At 43.6% G+C, this 13873-nt stretch overlaps 2 protein-coding genes across 3 annotated transcripts in view; one reads left to right on the plus strand and one right to left on the minus strand.

Moving 5' to 3' along the window:
- The window catches only part of GPR180 (G protein-coupled receptor 180), a 67548-nt gene extending 66380 nt beyond the window's left edge, over positions 1–1168 (minus strand). For both annotated transcript variants that reach the window (XM_033948742.1, XM_033948743.1), the window contains exon 1: positions 886–1168. In XM_033948742.1, the coding sequence (XP_033804633.1) occupies positions 886–1021 (136 nt within the window). In that variant the 5' untranslated portion in view covers positions 1022–1168. The remainder of the gene's footprint in view (positions 1–885) is intronic.
- A 32-nt stretch (positions 1169–1200) lies between these two features.
- Positions 1201–13873, plus strand: part of TGDS (TDP-glucose 4,6-dehydratase) — a 74967-nt gene continuing 62294 nt past the window's right edge. The window contains exon 1 of the mRNA XM_033948744.1: positions 1201–1585. Within this exon, the coding sequence (XP_033804635.1) occupies positions 1518–1585 (68 nt within the window). The 5' untranslated portion in view covers positions 1201–1517. The remainder of the gene's footprint in view (positions 1586–13873) is intronic.

Raw genomic sequence — 13873 nt, forward strand, 5'->3', positions numbered from 1 at the left:
GGTCCTTAATTGGCAAAACTAGAAAAGTACACACTGCACTGCTTTTGCAGTTTTGATCCCAATGCTTTGGAGCCAGTGACCCAATGCCCTTTGAACAAAAACCTTCCAAGTCAGGTTCAAAGCTTCAACTAAGAACTGGCTTTTCTGTTCAAATTTTGGTTGGTATATGCTACGGATGTGAACCGCTTAGAACTTATTGGGTATGGCGGTATACAAGAATAAAATTATTATTATTATTACTTTAAACTGGCACCTTTAGTCAATTTGTGGCATCCAGATTCTGGGTGTCCTTTCTGGCAGGGTTTTATATTAACTCATTAAGGCTTAAATATAGTTTAAAAATTGTTTTCTTTTATAGTTAGTTTAGGAGGCCTTTTATTAAAAATGTGTTTAAGTTATTTGCAGCAAGGACCACAGGAATAAAATGGGTGCTATAGCAGAAAAAAAGTCCATTATTTTCAATAGGTCTATAGCGGGTTACACTTCCTTGCAGACAATTTTGGGGAGAGGAATAAAACCGCAGTTTACAATATTATGCTTAAAAGAAAGCAATCAGGGGAGAGTGTGGTGCAGTGGTTAAAGCTACAGCCTCGGTACCTTGAGGTTGTGGGTTCAAACCCAGGCTGCTCCTTGTGACCCTGGGCAAGTCACTTAATCCCCCCATTTCCCCAGGGAAAAATGCTTGCGTACCTGAATAAATTCATGTAAACCGTTCTGAGCTCCCCTGGGAGAACGGAATAGAAAATTGAATAAATAAATAAACGATCAGGATTTTTCATATTTGCTAAGGAGGTCGGGGGAGTGGGGCAGAGGCAAGAGGAGTAACATCGCTTCTGATTGCAGCTACTGCACCCAGCTGTTTAAAATTCCCTTCGTGTATCTTACCATGAAACACGAAACTCAGTAGATGCTGGCCCCCACTGTCCCAGGCCGTGGAGCTTTGAAATATTCCCGTCACAGTCCTGCAATAAGCCAGACCCACTACACTCAGCAGCAATAACACCGCCGCCAAGCGCAGCATCTCCCACCGCCCTCACACCTCCTGAGCTCGGAACTCCGACCCGGCTCCGCGCTCGCTGATTCCTCCGACAGGTCATCCACCAAGGCGCAGAACCGGCCACGAGAACCAATGAGGACACAGCGCCCAGGACAAAGCAGCAACCAGTTGGCCAATAAATGCGCGGCTACGCTACCAGCTTCCACGAACAGTCGGCTACCAATCAGAGCCCCGCGATCGTATTTGTCTCTCTTGCTACGTGGCCGCCGGGCGTAGTAAAGCGACTGAGAGGGCGTAAATGTTCTCTTTACGACGTGTCTCGTTTTGCACTCTTTTTGACAAATGTAATGGGGAGCGCTGGAGCGCTCTAGACACCGAGATGGTTGTTGTGGGACACATCGTTCTTGCCTGCAGTGGACAGGAGTCTTTTTCTAACTGGAAGTCATTGGTGGGGTAGCAGTAAAGCGAAGCGTCCTTGCCCTGCTGGTACTTCGGGGTTCTGGAACGTGTGACGTGGAAGATGGGTCCAGTGATGGCAAGGGGTTCTTCTGGGAAGCGCGTGCTGGTGACTGGGGGCGCGGGATTCATGTAAGTGTGTGGGTTTTGATATAGCCTCAAATCCATAACCTTACTGCCCACCAACCTAGCCAGCAGATTAACCGTTCCCTTTAACTGTATCCACGGCGTCCTGTCTGTCTTGTCTGTTTAGGCTGTAAGCTCTTTTGAGAAGGGACTGTCTTTGTGACTCTGTACAGCGCTGCGTACGGCTGATAGCGCCATAGAAATAACTAATAGTAGTAGTAGGGTTTGGCTAGGGGCTGCCAGCGGTTGCTACCCTCTGCCGCTTCTGCAGTCGGATGCTGGGCACTCAGCCAAACGGGATGCGCCACTTTTTACATTACATTAGAGATTTCTATTCTGCCATTGCCTTGCGGTTCAAGACGGATTACAAAAGAATTACAATAAACATATTACAAAGAAGATATCTGGTAATTTCTAGAGGAGATAAAGAGTAGATGAGGTTGCTTGGGGAATCGGAAAGGTATTGGGAAGTGGAAAGGAGCTAGTGGTATTAAGTCGTTTGCAGGAATTTCTTGAAAAGTAGCATCTTTACTTCTTTTCTGAATGTTTTGTAGTCTGGGGTCATAAGTAGATTGGAGATTTGGTTGTTGAGTTTTGCTGCTTGTGTGGCTAGGAGGCCATCATATAGGTTTTTTTTCTGTTTGACTTCTTTCATTGGAGGGTGCGTGAATGGAGTGTGGGTTTTATTATGTCTACTTGATGTCCGGTTTATTTCTAGTGCCAAAGGCTTTTAATGATACTGTGTGCTCTACTGAACAGAGATGTTTCTCTAATGTGTATTTGGATTAATTAATGCTATAGCAATAAGTAAAATGTTATTATCCCAGATAATGAACCTGCTAAAATTCAATATTCAGTATAGAATCTAGGCTGGAAGAGATCTTGTTAAAGACTTATTGGAGAAATAATTTCCCTTTTAAAATAAAGATGTTATTGTTTGCATTGGGTTGATTATATTTTAGTTTTCCCCAGGTCTTGAGAATGAATAATCTTGAACTTGGCACACAAGTTTTTGTTTTGTTTTTTGTTTCAGGTATTGGATATGTTAGCCTCTTGATAGACTAGAGGATGTGTTGTGGACCTTTTAAAGCAGTTTCCTTTTTTGTTTTCTTTGCTGGGAGCTGGAACATTTTAAAAAGAAGAGGGGCAATTTTAAGTGTGGAAATAAAGACCTACTGTAATCAAAAAGTGATATCATGCTATACACTAAGACCTAGATTCTCTATAGTGCATCTAAACTTAGGCGTGCTTTAGACGTCCGTAAAGCGGAAGGACCAATTAGCGATACTTAGACGTCTCCTAGACGTCTGTATAGAAGCTGAGCGCGAGTTAGACGCGGCTGTCTGAAACGTCATCTAGACGTCTCTACGTGGCTGTGCTTAGACGCCAGATAGACGTCCCTACGATGTTTTTTTTTTTTTAATATAAGTATATATATAAAGAAGTACTCTTTACTGATTTATTCTCAGTCTTTCAGCATTGTAAGCTTTCACATAATTAACCAAAAGTATAGGATGATGAAAAGGATAATCAAAACACAGTATACCATTTTGTAAACTATATATTTTTTTGTAATATATTAGTTTTAGTGGGAGTTGATCTGGGAATATCAGTGAGTATATTGAAAAGGATGACATGCTAACCGCTGTGCTACACAACGAAACATGCACTAATAACTATTCTGATTTGATTATGCTACGCCTTACAGGTAGGGAATGGCAGTTAATTCTGCTAGGAGACAGAAAACACTGCTGTGTTGTATCTTTTTCCTTTATGATTTCAGAATTGTAGAGTTTACCATTAATACAAACTAAAAAAATGTTATGTTTAAAAGGAGAACTAGAAGATGAAACGTACCGAGTGAGTGTTGAATTTACATTATCAGTATGGAAGGTGGGAAACTGTAGATGTATGCTACACAGAAAGTTGTACAGTAATGTTATACTCACCTCCTATTAGAAGTGGAAAGGATAGGACTTTGAACACCATATAGGTTTCTGATAAACCTAGTTTAAGTTCCACAAAGACTGGCAGGAAAAGCACCCTAAGTCATCCAATAAGCTTTCTCTGGATTTCCCAGAGACATTATTTGAGAGAGGATAGCTTAGAAGTGATATCTTGCTCTAAATAACACTCTCCTGGTCTTAAAACATTGCTACAATCGGCTTATTCTTCAGACCAAAGGTAAATCCCATAACTTACACTGGCCCAACTTAGAAACAGAATAAAAACACAGATCAGACCTGAATGTAGCTTCTAGTTCATAGGAAGAGAAAGTAGCCAGCAGCACAATGCTGACCTCATTGTGACATCATCAAGGTGCACCTGGAAGGTAGATATGCCACAAGTGAAAGACAAGCCGGGAGTTGAACCTCCGGAAGATCGGTACAGCACTTTTACTCACTGAGCTACAGCACTCCAGTGTCTCTGGCTCCCCTGTCATAGCATACCTTAGTGATGTGCTAAGGTATAATCTACTTAGCTATCATCTCACAGTCAGTTGAGACAAAAGACTGGTAGCTCAATGGTTTAAAGCACTGCTGTCACGGATGTAAAACCCATATTCTTAGGTATGGTTCAATAAATGTAACACGGAGTCAAATTATGCGGAGTTTTTTTTATCAAACGCAAGCTCAACTTTGTAATGTATTGTGTGTAGAGATGAAAATGAGATGCGATAGGTCTGTATCCTATATAATAAAACCCTAGCCACGCATGCGCACTTACCTGCGTGCTTCCGTGATCTCTGATCTGTGATCAGTAGGTCTGTGGCCAGCAGGAGTGCAGATGCGGCGGCCAGGCAACTCGGAGACACACAGCACAGCTGGCGACTCCCCCCCTCCCGCCCTCACTCACTGCCAAAACCACCACAGCCAAAGCCTCCTCCTTCTGCCCAGCCGGGAAGAGGGCTCCGAGCTGCTGAAGACTGTCCCTGATCAGCTTACACGGTCCCTAAAAAATGAACCTTTTCATCTGAGGTGTGAGGCTGAGGTGACCTTCCTCCCCCAGCTCACTAAGGTTCCGTCTTGAGAAATTCAAATGAGTTGTTGAAAAAGCAAGAGATCGGAGGATGCTGGGAGAGAAATTGAGCGGCCTGACAAAATGACATCGAGGCAGTCCGACTCTGAAGAGACAATGATTTGCCCCGCGTTTTCAGTGATGATGAGGTCATTAAAAAGGATTTCATTTTCTGTTTCTGTGCCCTAAAATCTAAAATGAAAGAGTTACCTATGGATGTTGAGGCTGTTTTGATAGAGATTTGCCAAGAATTGAGTGAGATTGGCAGGACAGTTGAGCAGGTGGAGAATTGTGTGGATTTAGTGGAACACCTATCTGACTACTGTTTCCCAACATCAAAAGGACTAGCAGTCAGGGAGAAAGACGACAGATAGATAGAAAGGGAGACAGAAAGAAAAGAAGAAAGACACAGGGGCAGGGAGAGACACAGAAAGACAGACAAAGGGGGCCATGGAGAGAGACAGACAGAAAGAAAGACAGCAGGAGGGAGAGACAGATAGACATACATATAATTCTAGAACCCGGCGAGGGCTTCTTTCAGCCGAGACGTCTGCTGCTTTTGCCGTTGGGTGAGAGCCGTCAATTGCTTGGTTTAGAAAAGTATGCAAGGCTGACAGGCGTGCCCATTTCTGCCTTAAAATATCAGCATGAGAATAAGTGGCCACTTCATAACACTTTGGAGAGAGGCTTCTGTTTTGGGTGTGGGGCAGGGAAGTGGAAGAATGCCAAACCTAAGATTTCCATTTTTGACCCTTTTTTGTTAGGGGGGAGATAAAACAAAGGAATTAGGGCTGCAGCGTTTCACCTATCCCCCCTTTCCTTCATCCTCCCATCTGTCTCTCTCTCCTCACCTCCTACCTCAGTGTAGCTCTCGCAGCTTTTCCTCGTCCTCCTCCAGCCAGGCCACAACCAAATGACGTCATGCCGTTTCAGTGTTGTGATGTCACAGAATCGCCGATTTTTACAACGCAATTGATTTTGCAGTTATGGCAGCCAGAAGGAGCCCCAACTTCAGCTCTGAAGACTCCTGCTTCCTAGCCACACTGTTCCTGAGGAAGGAACACCACTTTTTTAAAGTGGCAGGGCACAGGAGGACCTTCCTGCAGTATCGTGCCTCCTGGGAGCGCCTCACCAGGAGGTATAAGCGCCTGGCTTCCTTTCTCAGGAATGTAAGTATTCATATTCAAGTGATCAAAGAATAAAGTAAAAATATTTTCTTTACATAAATCTGTACAAAATATTGCTTTGTTTTTACCTTCCCCCCCCCCCCCCCCAAAGTGGAAGAGTGGGATGTGAACTTACAACCTCCAGTTCTTAATCATGGTCATTCATAAAGTGCACCTTTTAATCTTTGTGCCACATGTAAGTGATTCCAAACAGCTCATTTATAGTACTAACTTATTGAAGTATTCAAGTGTGCTTGCCTGATTATATATATGTACCTGTAATTTCTCTTTGCCATATGTATACAGCAATATATCCCAGCACACCCTCAGCACCTTGAGCTTGTAAGTTCATAACCATGCTGCTTCCTATAGCCCAGGCCGCAGCATTGTGGCCTGCTAACATCCATGTGTGCTCCCTATCCTATTATCACTGAAGGCCAGCAAATCTTGTAACCAATTTTTCTGTGTTATAGAGGTCAAGACATAAATAAGACAGTTAGGTCACACTGTGATATGACACTCATCCTCTCTCTCCTTCTCCATTATGCAGATGGAGGACCTCCGCAAACGTGGCCGGCTCCTGAGACGGGAGGAGCAGGCCTTTCTCCAGGGGTTGCGGCGTGAACTTGCCGCTCAAGCTGGTGAGTAATAATATTGGAAACCATTCAGTGAGCACAGTAGACATAACCTTTTCATGAAATCATCTGGTGTCAGGTCAAAAGCGCGCCGGGACAAAGGTGCGCCCAGACAATTGAGCGCAGCGCGGAGGCGCGTGCCGCTCAAAATTAATGTTTTTAGGGCTCCGACAGGGGGTGTGTGGGGGGGAACCCCCCACTTTACTTAATAGACATCGCGCAGCGGTGTGGGGGGTTGTAACCCCCCACATTTTACTGAAAACTTCACTTTTTCCCTGTTTTTAGGGAAAAAGTTAAGTTTACAGTAAAATGTGGAGGGTTACAACCCTCCAAACCCCCCATAACGCTGGCACAATGTCTATAAAGTAAAGTGGGGGGGTTCCCCAACAAAAACCCCCGTCGGAGCCCCTAAAAACAGTAATTTTGAGCAGCGCGCACCTCCACGCTGCGCTCAATTGTCTGGGCGCGCCTTTGTCTTTCGCGCCGTTGTCTATGAACCAAATCATCTAATATAATAAAACCCTAAGCCGCGCATGCGCACTCCTACCCCGTGATCCCGTTTTCCATGAGCTGTAGGGCTCCGCAGGTAGGAGTGCACATGCGTGCTTAGGGTTCTGTTTACCGTTTGTTGTTCGGTCTGGCCTGCTCCCTGCTCGCCTAGCCGTATTGTACTTTTTAGTACAATACAGCAAGGCAAGCAGGAAGCAGGCCAGACCGACGCTCCAAATTTAACTGCACGCATGCACGTGGATCTCCTCACTGTCTCCTGGATGTCGGCTTGAGGTGGCTGGAGGGCAGACGCGAGGTAAGAGGTGCTACTGGACAAGTGAAGAGATAGGGGGGGGAAGAAAAAGGAAGGGTGGCCTCTGCTGGATAGGGGGTCAGGAAAGAGGTGCTGCTGAACAGGGGAGATAAAAAAGGGAGAAGGACTGCTGCTGGATAAGGGGAGCAGTGAAGGGGTGGTGGTGGACACAGGGAAGGTAAAAGGAAGAGAGAATGGGTGGACAGACGAAGAAAAATAAAGACAGAAATACAGAAAGTGGCTAAGGAGAGAGAAAGAAATAAATACAGACACTCATATATCCTAGCACCCGTTAATGTAACGGGCTATAACACTAGTGTCCAAAGATATGGCCTCATCAAAAACAATATGCATGAGAGAGATTTGCCTGCACTGCCTTCTTGGTATGCAAATCTCTTGTGCATATCCTGAAAACCTTGTCTACAAGGAGATGTCGAGGATTGCAATTTCCCACCCTCTCTCTTAACCCCTCTTTTTTTCATGGCCAAATGTGGGCAAGGTGTAATAGTAGAAATCTAGTAGAACTCATTGTCTGTTGTCAAGACTTTAAGATTGTCTCATTCCTCACAAATAGGCACTGCTTCAGCACAAGTAGAGCTAGCAGCAGGGCTTGCAGACGTCACCAGGTATTGCCTGTCTCCCAAATGTTTATAAAGTTCCTTTTAGGAGGTGCATGTTTTGCAGTTTTATTAATATTTCAAGGAAAGAAAGCAGTAAAAGAATGCCATGTTCAAAAGTTTACTTCACCTACCTGATGGTATCCTGTTTCCTTCCTGTCTAGACGAAGCAGCAGCTGCACCAGCAGCCCCTGTGAGTCCAGGAGCCGGCCATGAGGTGGCCATGGAGGCTGAGGAAGGGAAAGCTCCGGTGGCAAAAGAGCAGGCCCAGGAGTTGGCGGAGGCCTGGGAGGCTGATGAGGCCGAGGCCCAGGAGAGGGCCAAAGCCCGGGCGAGGGCACTGCCCAGAGGCCACCAATCCCACACCCCTTCCCCCTCCTTTCCGCCCCTTCTATTTTTAGACCCCCACCCATCCCCTTCCCTCTCTGGCTCCCCCCCAGAGCAGCATGACCAGCCTCAGGAGGAGGCCGGCCTCCTACATGCACCCTCAACCTCTCCAACCCAGACGGTTCCAGGATTAGGGGCTGTGTTAGAGAGGTTGAGGTTGATAGAGGAGGCCCTGATTACCCTCATTCAGGAGATCCAGTCATTGAGGGAACGGCAGGCTAGGTTGGAGCATGCCCAGGGACTCCAGGATGGGGAAGGGGCATGCGTCCACTCATGTGCCACCGTCCTCTCAATGACTGGCCGTTTGCATACCTCCCGATTCCTCCTGAGGTAGCTCAACCCACCCTCTCTTCCCCTTTGTATATAGTTTTATTTTTTGCAAAGTTTTAAAACATATTTTATAGTTTATTAAAAAACTTTATATTGGTTTATAGGTTTCCTGTGTGGGTTTCTCTTTGGAGGTAGTGCTGAATGGGCCCTGCCATTCCCTTTTAAAATAAGAAAAAGGTTACTTAGTAAAAGTGTATGGGCCCTGAGATATATAATCTAAAAATATATAAGCACAAGGTGAAAAATGGTATAAGATTTTAATTGGACAGGCCAGGAAAACAGCATGGAATCATGCAGTTCAAGGAAGATGGATTGAGACAATGAAGAGTTGATTGGTTAATTTCTCTTTGTAAAAGAGAGCTTAACACTCACCCATGTACAGTTGTCTCATTAAATACCTGTGAAGGGGGAAAAAAAAGTGTAGATAATTAATCACAAGGGCAAAGAAAGGTTGCATGACATCATTCTCACCTCTTTTAGTTGTTGGTACTTGAGCTCTGGCCTCTTGGAAAAACACAAGGCCACACTGTGCTAGGGACAGATAGCTTTGCTCTGGGGGGGGAAGACAGAAGGGGGCCATGAAGAGACAGGAAGAGGGAAAGGGGGCTTCTTTGGGGGGGGGAGGTGTGTGCTAGGGGCAGACAGCTTTGCTCGGGGTGGGGGAGACAGAAGGATACAGACAGCGGCCAAGGAGAAAGAGATAAAGAAATAGACAGACCATCTATTCTAGCACCCGTTAATGTAACGGGCTTAAAGACTAGTGACTACATATAACAGCAGGAATGCGTGGCATGGTGTTCTATAAGGCCTAAATTATCATCAATTTACTATTGTCCCTGAAAGTCATCAAGGACACCTGTGTGAAGAGAACAATAAAAAAAGAGTGAAACATGTTAGCTTTGTGAACATTTATTTCTCTCATCAGAAGAGAGACTCAAGTGTACCTCAGGTGTAGTTCTAACAGTCAAGTGAAGAACAGTAGAGTAAGCAAATAAAGGTTACCATATATCATTCTCACCTGCAACTGTTTGGCCAGGTGCAAGTTGGTGTGCTGAGCTGCTCTTCTGGCCTCTAGCAAACACACTGGGGTGATGAGCATAGTCAACCTGAAATTAAGAATAGAGAGAAACATGTTACAAAGACCTATGTCTCCAAAATTAAACACTGAAGTTGTGGCAGAATGTCACATCAGTCTCCAACACACACCTAGAAGTAACAGAAGTGCTAACATACCTTTGGACTCCTTATTAAAAAAAACATCTACAGCTGACCCCTTTTTATAATAAAGATGCCTAACCCATTAGGCACTCATTAGGAGTTTTACACCTGAACCATGTACACTGATTAGATGTCCACTGAATGGCAGTGTTCCCCCCCCCCCCCAACAACACACCCAAGCTATTGTTAACAATGAGTTAGTACACAGAACCATTCCTCAACTGATTTTAACTTGCCTGTAATTTGATTCTACAAAGAATTAACTTTAGCTGTATGAGTAAAACCTGTCAAATGTGTGAACACATACATTTTACTTACACCATAATTTCTAACAGCATGGGTGCTCTTACAACAAACACACCTTGACTTGAATGTGTTATCACTCTTTTTTGTCAGCCCTGAGGAATGGAGAGTAGGAAATATCAGAAGTAGAAGAACTATTATAAACAATAACACACAATGAACACCCTCCCCCCCCAACATCCCCCCCACTAACTGTCAAGCCAAACTGCATTTAGCAATACTAATGTGTGTAGGATCCATCTCACCACATGTATCATCCTTCAACACCTGTCCAAGCCCTCTGAAGTTTGATTTAATTCATAGCTGTTGGCCAATGCCTATATTGCATCTAAAGAAACACATTCCTACTAGAATGGCTTGTAGTTGGGAGCAAATGAAAGTATCTCATGCACCAGTAGCTTCAGATTGCTGATGAGAAACAGCAAATTCCACCACTTATGAGAGCTGTTAGGATGCTCTGAAAAAAAAGGGAAGGTGAGGATGGGATTTGAACCAGGGTGCTTGAGAAGATGGACAAGGTGTAATAAAGCACATTAACGAGGCAAGCCACAAATGCCATCTTGCTGTTAGAGGAAAGGTTTCCTCTCATCACAGCTTAGGATGTCCTAGCCATGGTAAGGAGAAAATAGGTTTGCCTGGAAAGGGAAATGTGCACATTACAAATGGCAAAGTCCACCATGTAGACCCTGTTATAAGAGCTAATAGGAAGCTGTTAGGACCTTATTAAAATGAGCAAAGGTGGGAGTTGAACCGGGGAGCTTGAGAAGATGGACATAGCACATTAACCTGGTGAGCCAGAAATGCTTTCTTTGTGCTTATTGTTAATGAGATGATACATAGGCAGCTCAGTCAAGTATGATATGAAAGGGCGGTGAAATCCCTTTAAGCAGAAGCTGCTGTATGTAGGTCTATGAGTTAAACTCCTGTGCTAGTCATACAGAGGTTGTAAGTTCTACATCCAGCACATCTTTTAATTGTGGCATAATACCTTGAAGGTGCTAGATAACAAACCGTACAATAGCAATTTTGATTTGCTTATACCGCTTCTTATAGGCAGTTAATTCTGATGTTTTATATATTTTCTTCATGATTTCAGAATTGTATACTTTAACATTATAAAAACTAACAAAGTATGCCATGTTTAAAAGGAGAAATATAAGATGAGTTGAACTCAAATTCTTAGCATGGAAGGGGGGAAAGTTTATTTTTCTGCTACACAGAAAGTTGTACAGTAATGTTATAATCAACTCCTATAAGAAGTGGAAAGCATCATCAAGGTGCACCTGGAAGGTAGAATGCCATAAGTAAAAGACAGGCTGGGAGTTGAACCCACAACCCCCAGAAGATCAGTAAAGCACTTTTACTCACTGAGCTATAGCACCTTTTGCGCCAGTGTCTCTGGCTCCCCTGTCATATCATACCTTAGTGAACTGCTAAGGTAAAATCAGCTTTGCTATCATCTCACAGTAGGCTCAGACAAAAGAGTGGTAGCTCAATGGTTTAAAGCGCTGCTTTCACTGACCTCCAAACCCATATTCCCAAGTATGGTTGAATACATGTGAAGTGGAGTCCAAAAGTTCTGTTTTGATCAAACGCAAGCTTCATTTTTCTAATCTCAAACCCAGACCATGCTCACACGCTAATCTTCATGCTAAGCACTGTACTAATGAATGTATGACTGTAAGTAATCTGTTCCGTTTAGGCATCATATGCGGAAAAGCGGCGTTCTTTGCGCCTAACGATCGGCGTCATTTGTTCTGCAATTCCTTAATACATATTTGATATTTGTTTTTCTACCAGAAAACCTTCCAAATCTTTAGGCATTCCTTTGCTTAAACTTATTTGATTTGATCCTTAAAATGATCTGCAGCAATTCTCAGCAGCCTGTTCTCTGTCATCCTAGACCCCCACCCCAACACACATTCCTGCAGCATAACATCCTAAACCTAACTATGAAAAACAGCAAAGTCCACCATATATATATACCACTTTGAGAGCTAATAGGAAGCTGTGAAAAAGAGGTATGCTGAGAGTGGGTTTTGAACCAGGGAAAATGCGAAGATGGACAAGGCGTAATAGAGCACATTAACCAGGTGAGCCACAAATGCCATCTTGCTGTAGAGGAAATGTTTCCTCCCATGACAGCTTAGGAAGTCCTAGCCATGGTAAGGAGAAAATATGCTTGCCTGGAAAGGGAAATGTGTGCATAAATATGGCAAAGTCCACCATGTAGACCCTGTTATAAGAGCTAATAGGAAGCTGTTAGGACCTTATTAAAATGAGCAAAGGTGGGAGTTGAACCGGTGAGCATGAGAGGTTGGACCAGGCGCATTAACCTGGTGAGCCAGAAATGCTTTCTTTGTGTTGAGTGTGACATGATATCTAATGAGATGATACATAGGCAGATCAGTCAAGTATGATATGAAAGGGCGGTGAGATGGACCTAAGAAGAAGATGCTGTAGCTCTATGGATAAATATGTTGTGCTAGTTATACAGAGGTTGTGAGTTCTACACCCAGCGCATCTTTAATTGTGGCATACTACCTTAAAGGTGCAGCTTAATGATGTCACAATGAGGTCAGCTTTGTGCAGCTGAAGAGCTCCATTTTGCAATGAGGAAAAATGAATGTTAAGGTGTGTATCTGTTTTTTCTCTTTTTAAGTGCTGAGAAATGAAGTAATGTGTGCAATAATGATAATGTGTTTCCTGTTCTTTCTTTGCTTTCAAAAAAGAGCTGATTGCAGCGCTGTTTGTTGAGAAACAGGAAAGCCAAAGGTGGTGTAATGAATAAATTATATTATTGTTTGGGCAGAAATGTACTTTGTTATCCATGCAATATAATTTGCTCTATTGATATGGTGTCATTAAATTTATTAGGACAGAGAAAAGATGAAAAATACCTATTCAAACTCGCTATTGGAATTTTAATTGCAAAAGCACAAAGGACGTCTAAGTCGCGTCTAACGGGGAGCTGGAATTATGAAAGTTGAAACTGCATTGAAATGAAGAAAAACCCACGTTAGACCTGCGTTTCTTACGCCTACATTATAGACGATATTTAGACGCGGTCTGCCGCCTAAGTAGCGTCTAAGTAGTGCCTGCCCATAACCACACCCATGTTACGCCCACTCCTACATATTTAGACGCCAGTATCCTTTACGTAGACGTCTTCCCTGCGTCTATCTTTCCTGGATGTCTAGGTAACGTCTAGCTACGTCTAACTGAATTAACGCTTATTAAGACCCTTAACTCCGTAATTATTCAATTAATCCAGACGTCTAAAGCACGCCTAAGTTTAGACGCACTATAGAGAATTTACTCCTAACTTTGTTACCATATGTTCAACTACTCCAGTCAGCAGTAACTGCAGCTGACATCTGATCCTCTTTACGATTAAGTTAGTGCTAATAATTAGAGAATGACATGGGGACAAATTTTTCCCTATCCCTGTGGGAACTAATTTTCCTGCCCCGTCCCGGCAAGTTATTTTCCTATCCCTGCCCCCATTTCTACAAGCTCTGTCCTTGCCTGCACAATCCTCAAAGACTTTAAAATCAAGTGTTTGAGGCTTATGCAGTTGAATCAGAGCTTACAGGAATGGGGCACGGACAGGGACAGCGACAAAACTTGTGGGGAAATTGAGTTCATGCGGGGACAAGATATAGGTCTCTGATATGTTCCAATCATCTGATATTGAAATAGAGGGTCGGATTACATTATTAGTCTCTCTTGTGTTTCTTCAGAATAAGAAAATGTTGCTGAAATTGTATTTTAAATTGAAACAGGTATCCTATTTGGGAGAAAGGGTATATATGTTC

This window comes from Geotrypetes seraphini, chromosome 6 (genome assembly GCF_902459505.1).
Source record: "Geotrypetes seraphini chromosome 6, aGeoSer1.1, whole genome shotgun sequence".
Lineage (NCBI taxonomy): Eukaryota > Metazoa > Chordata > Amphibia > Gymnophiona > Dermophiidae > Geotrypetes > Geotrypetes seraphini.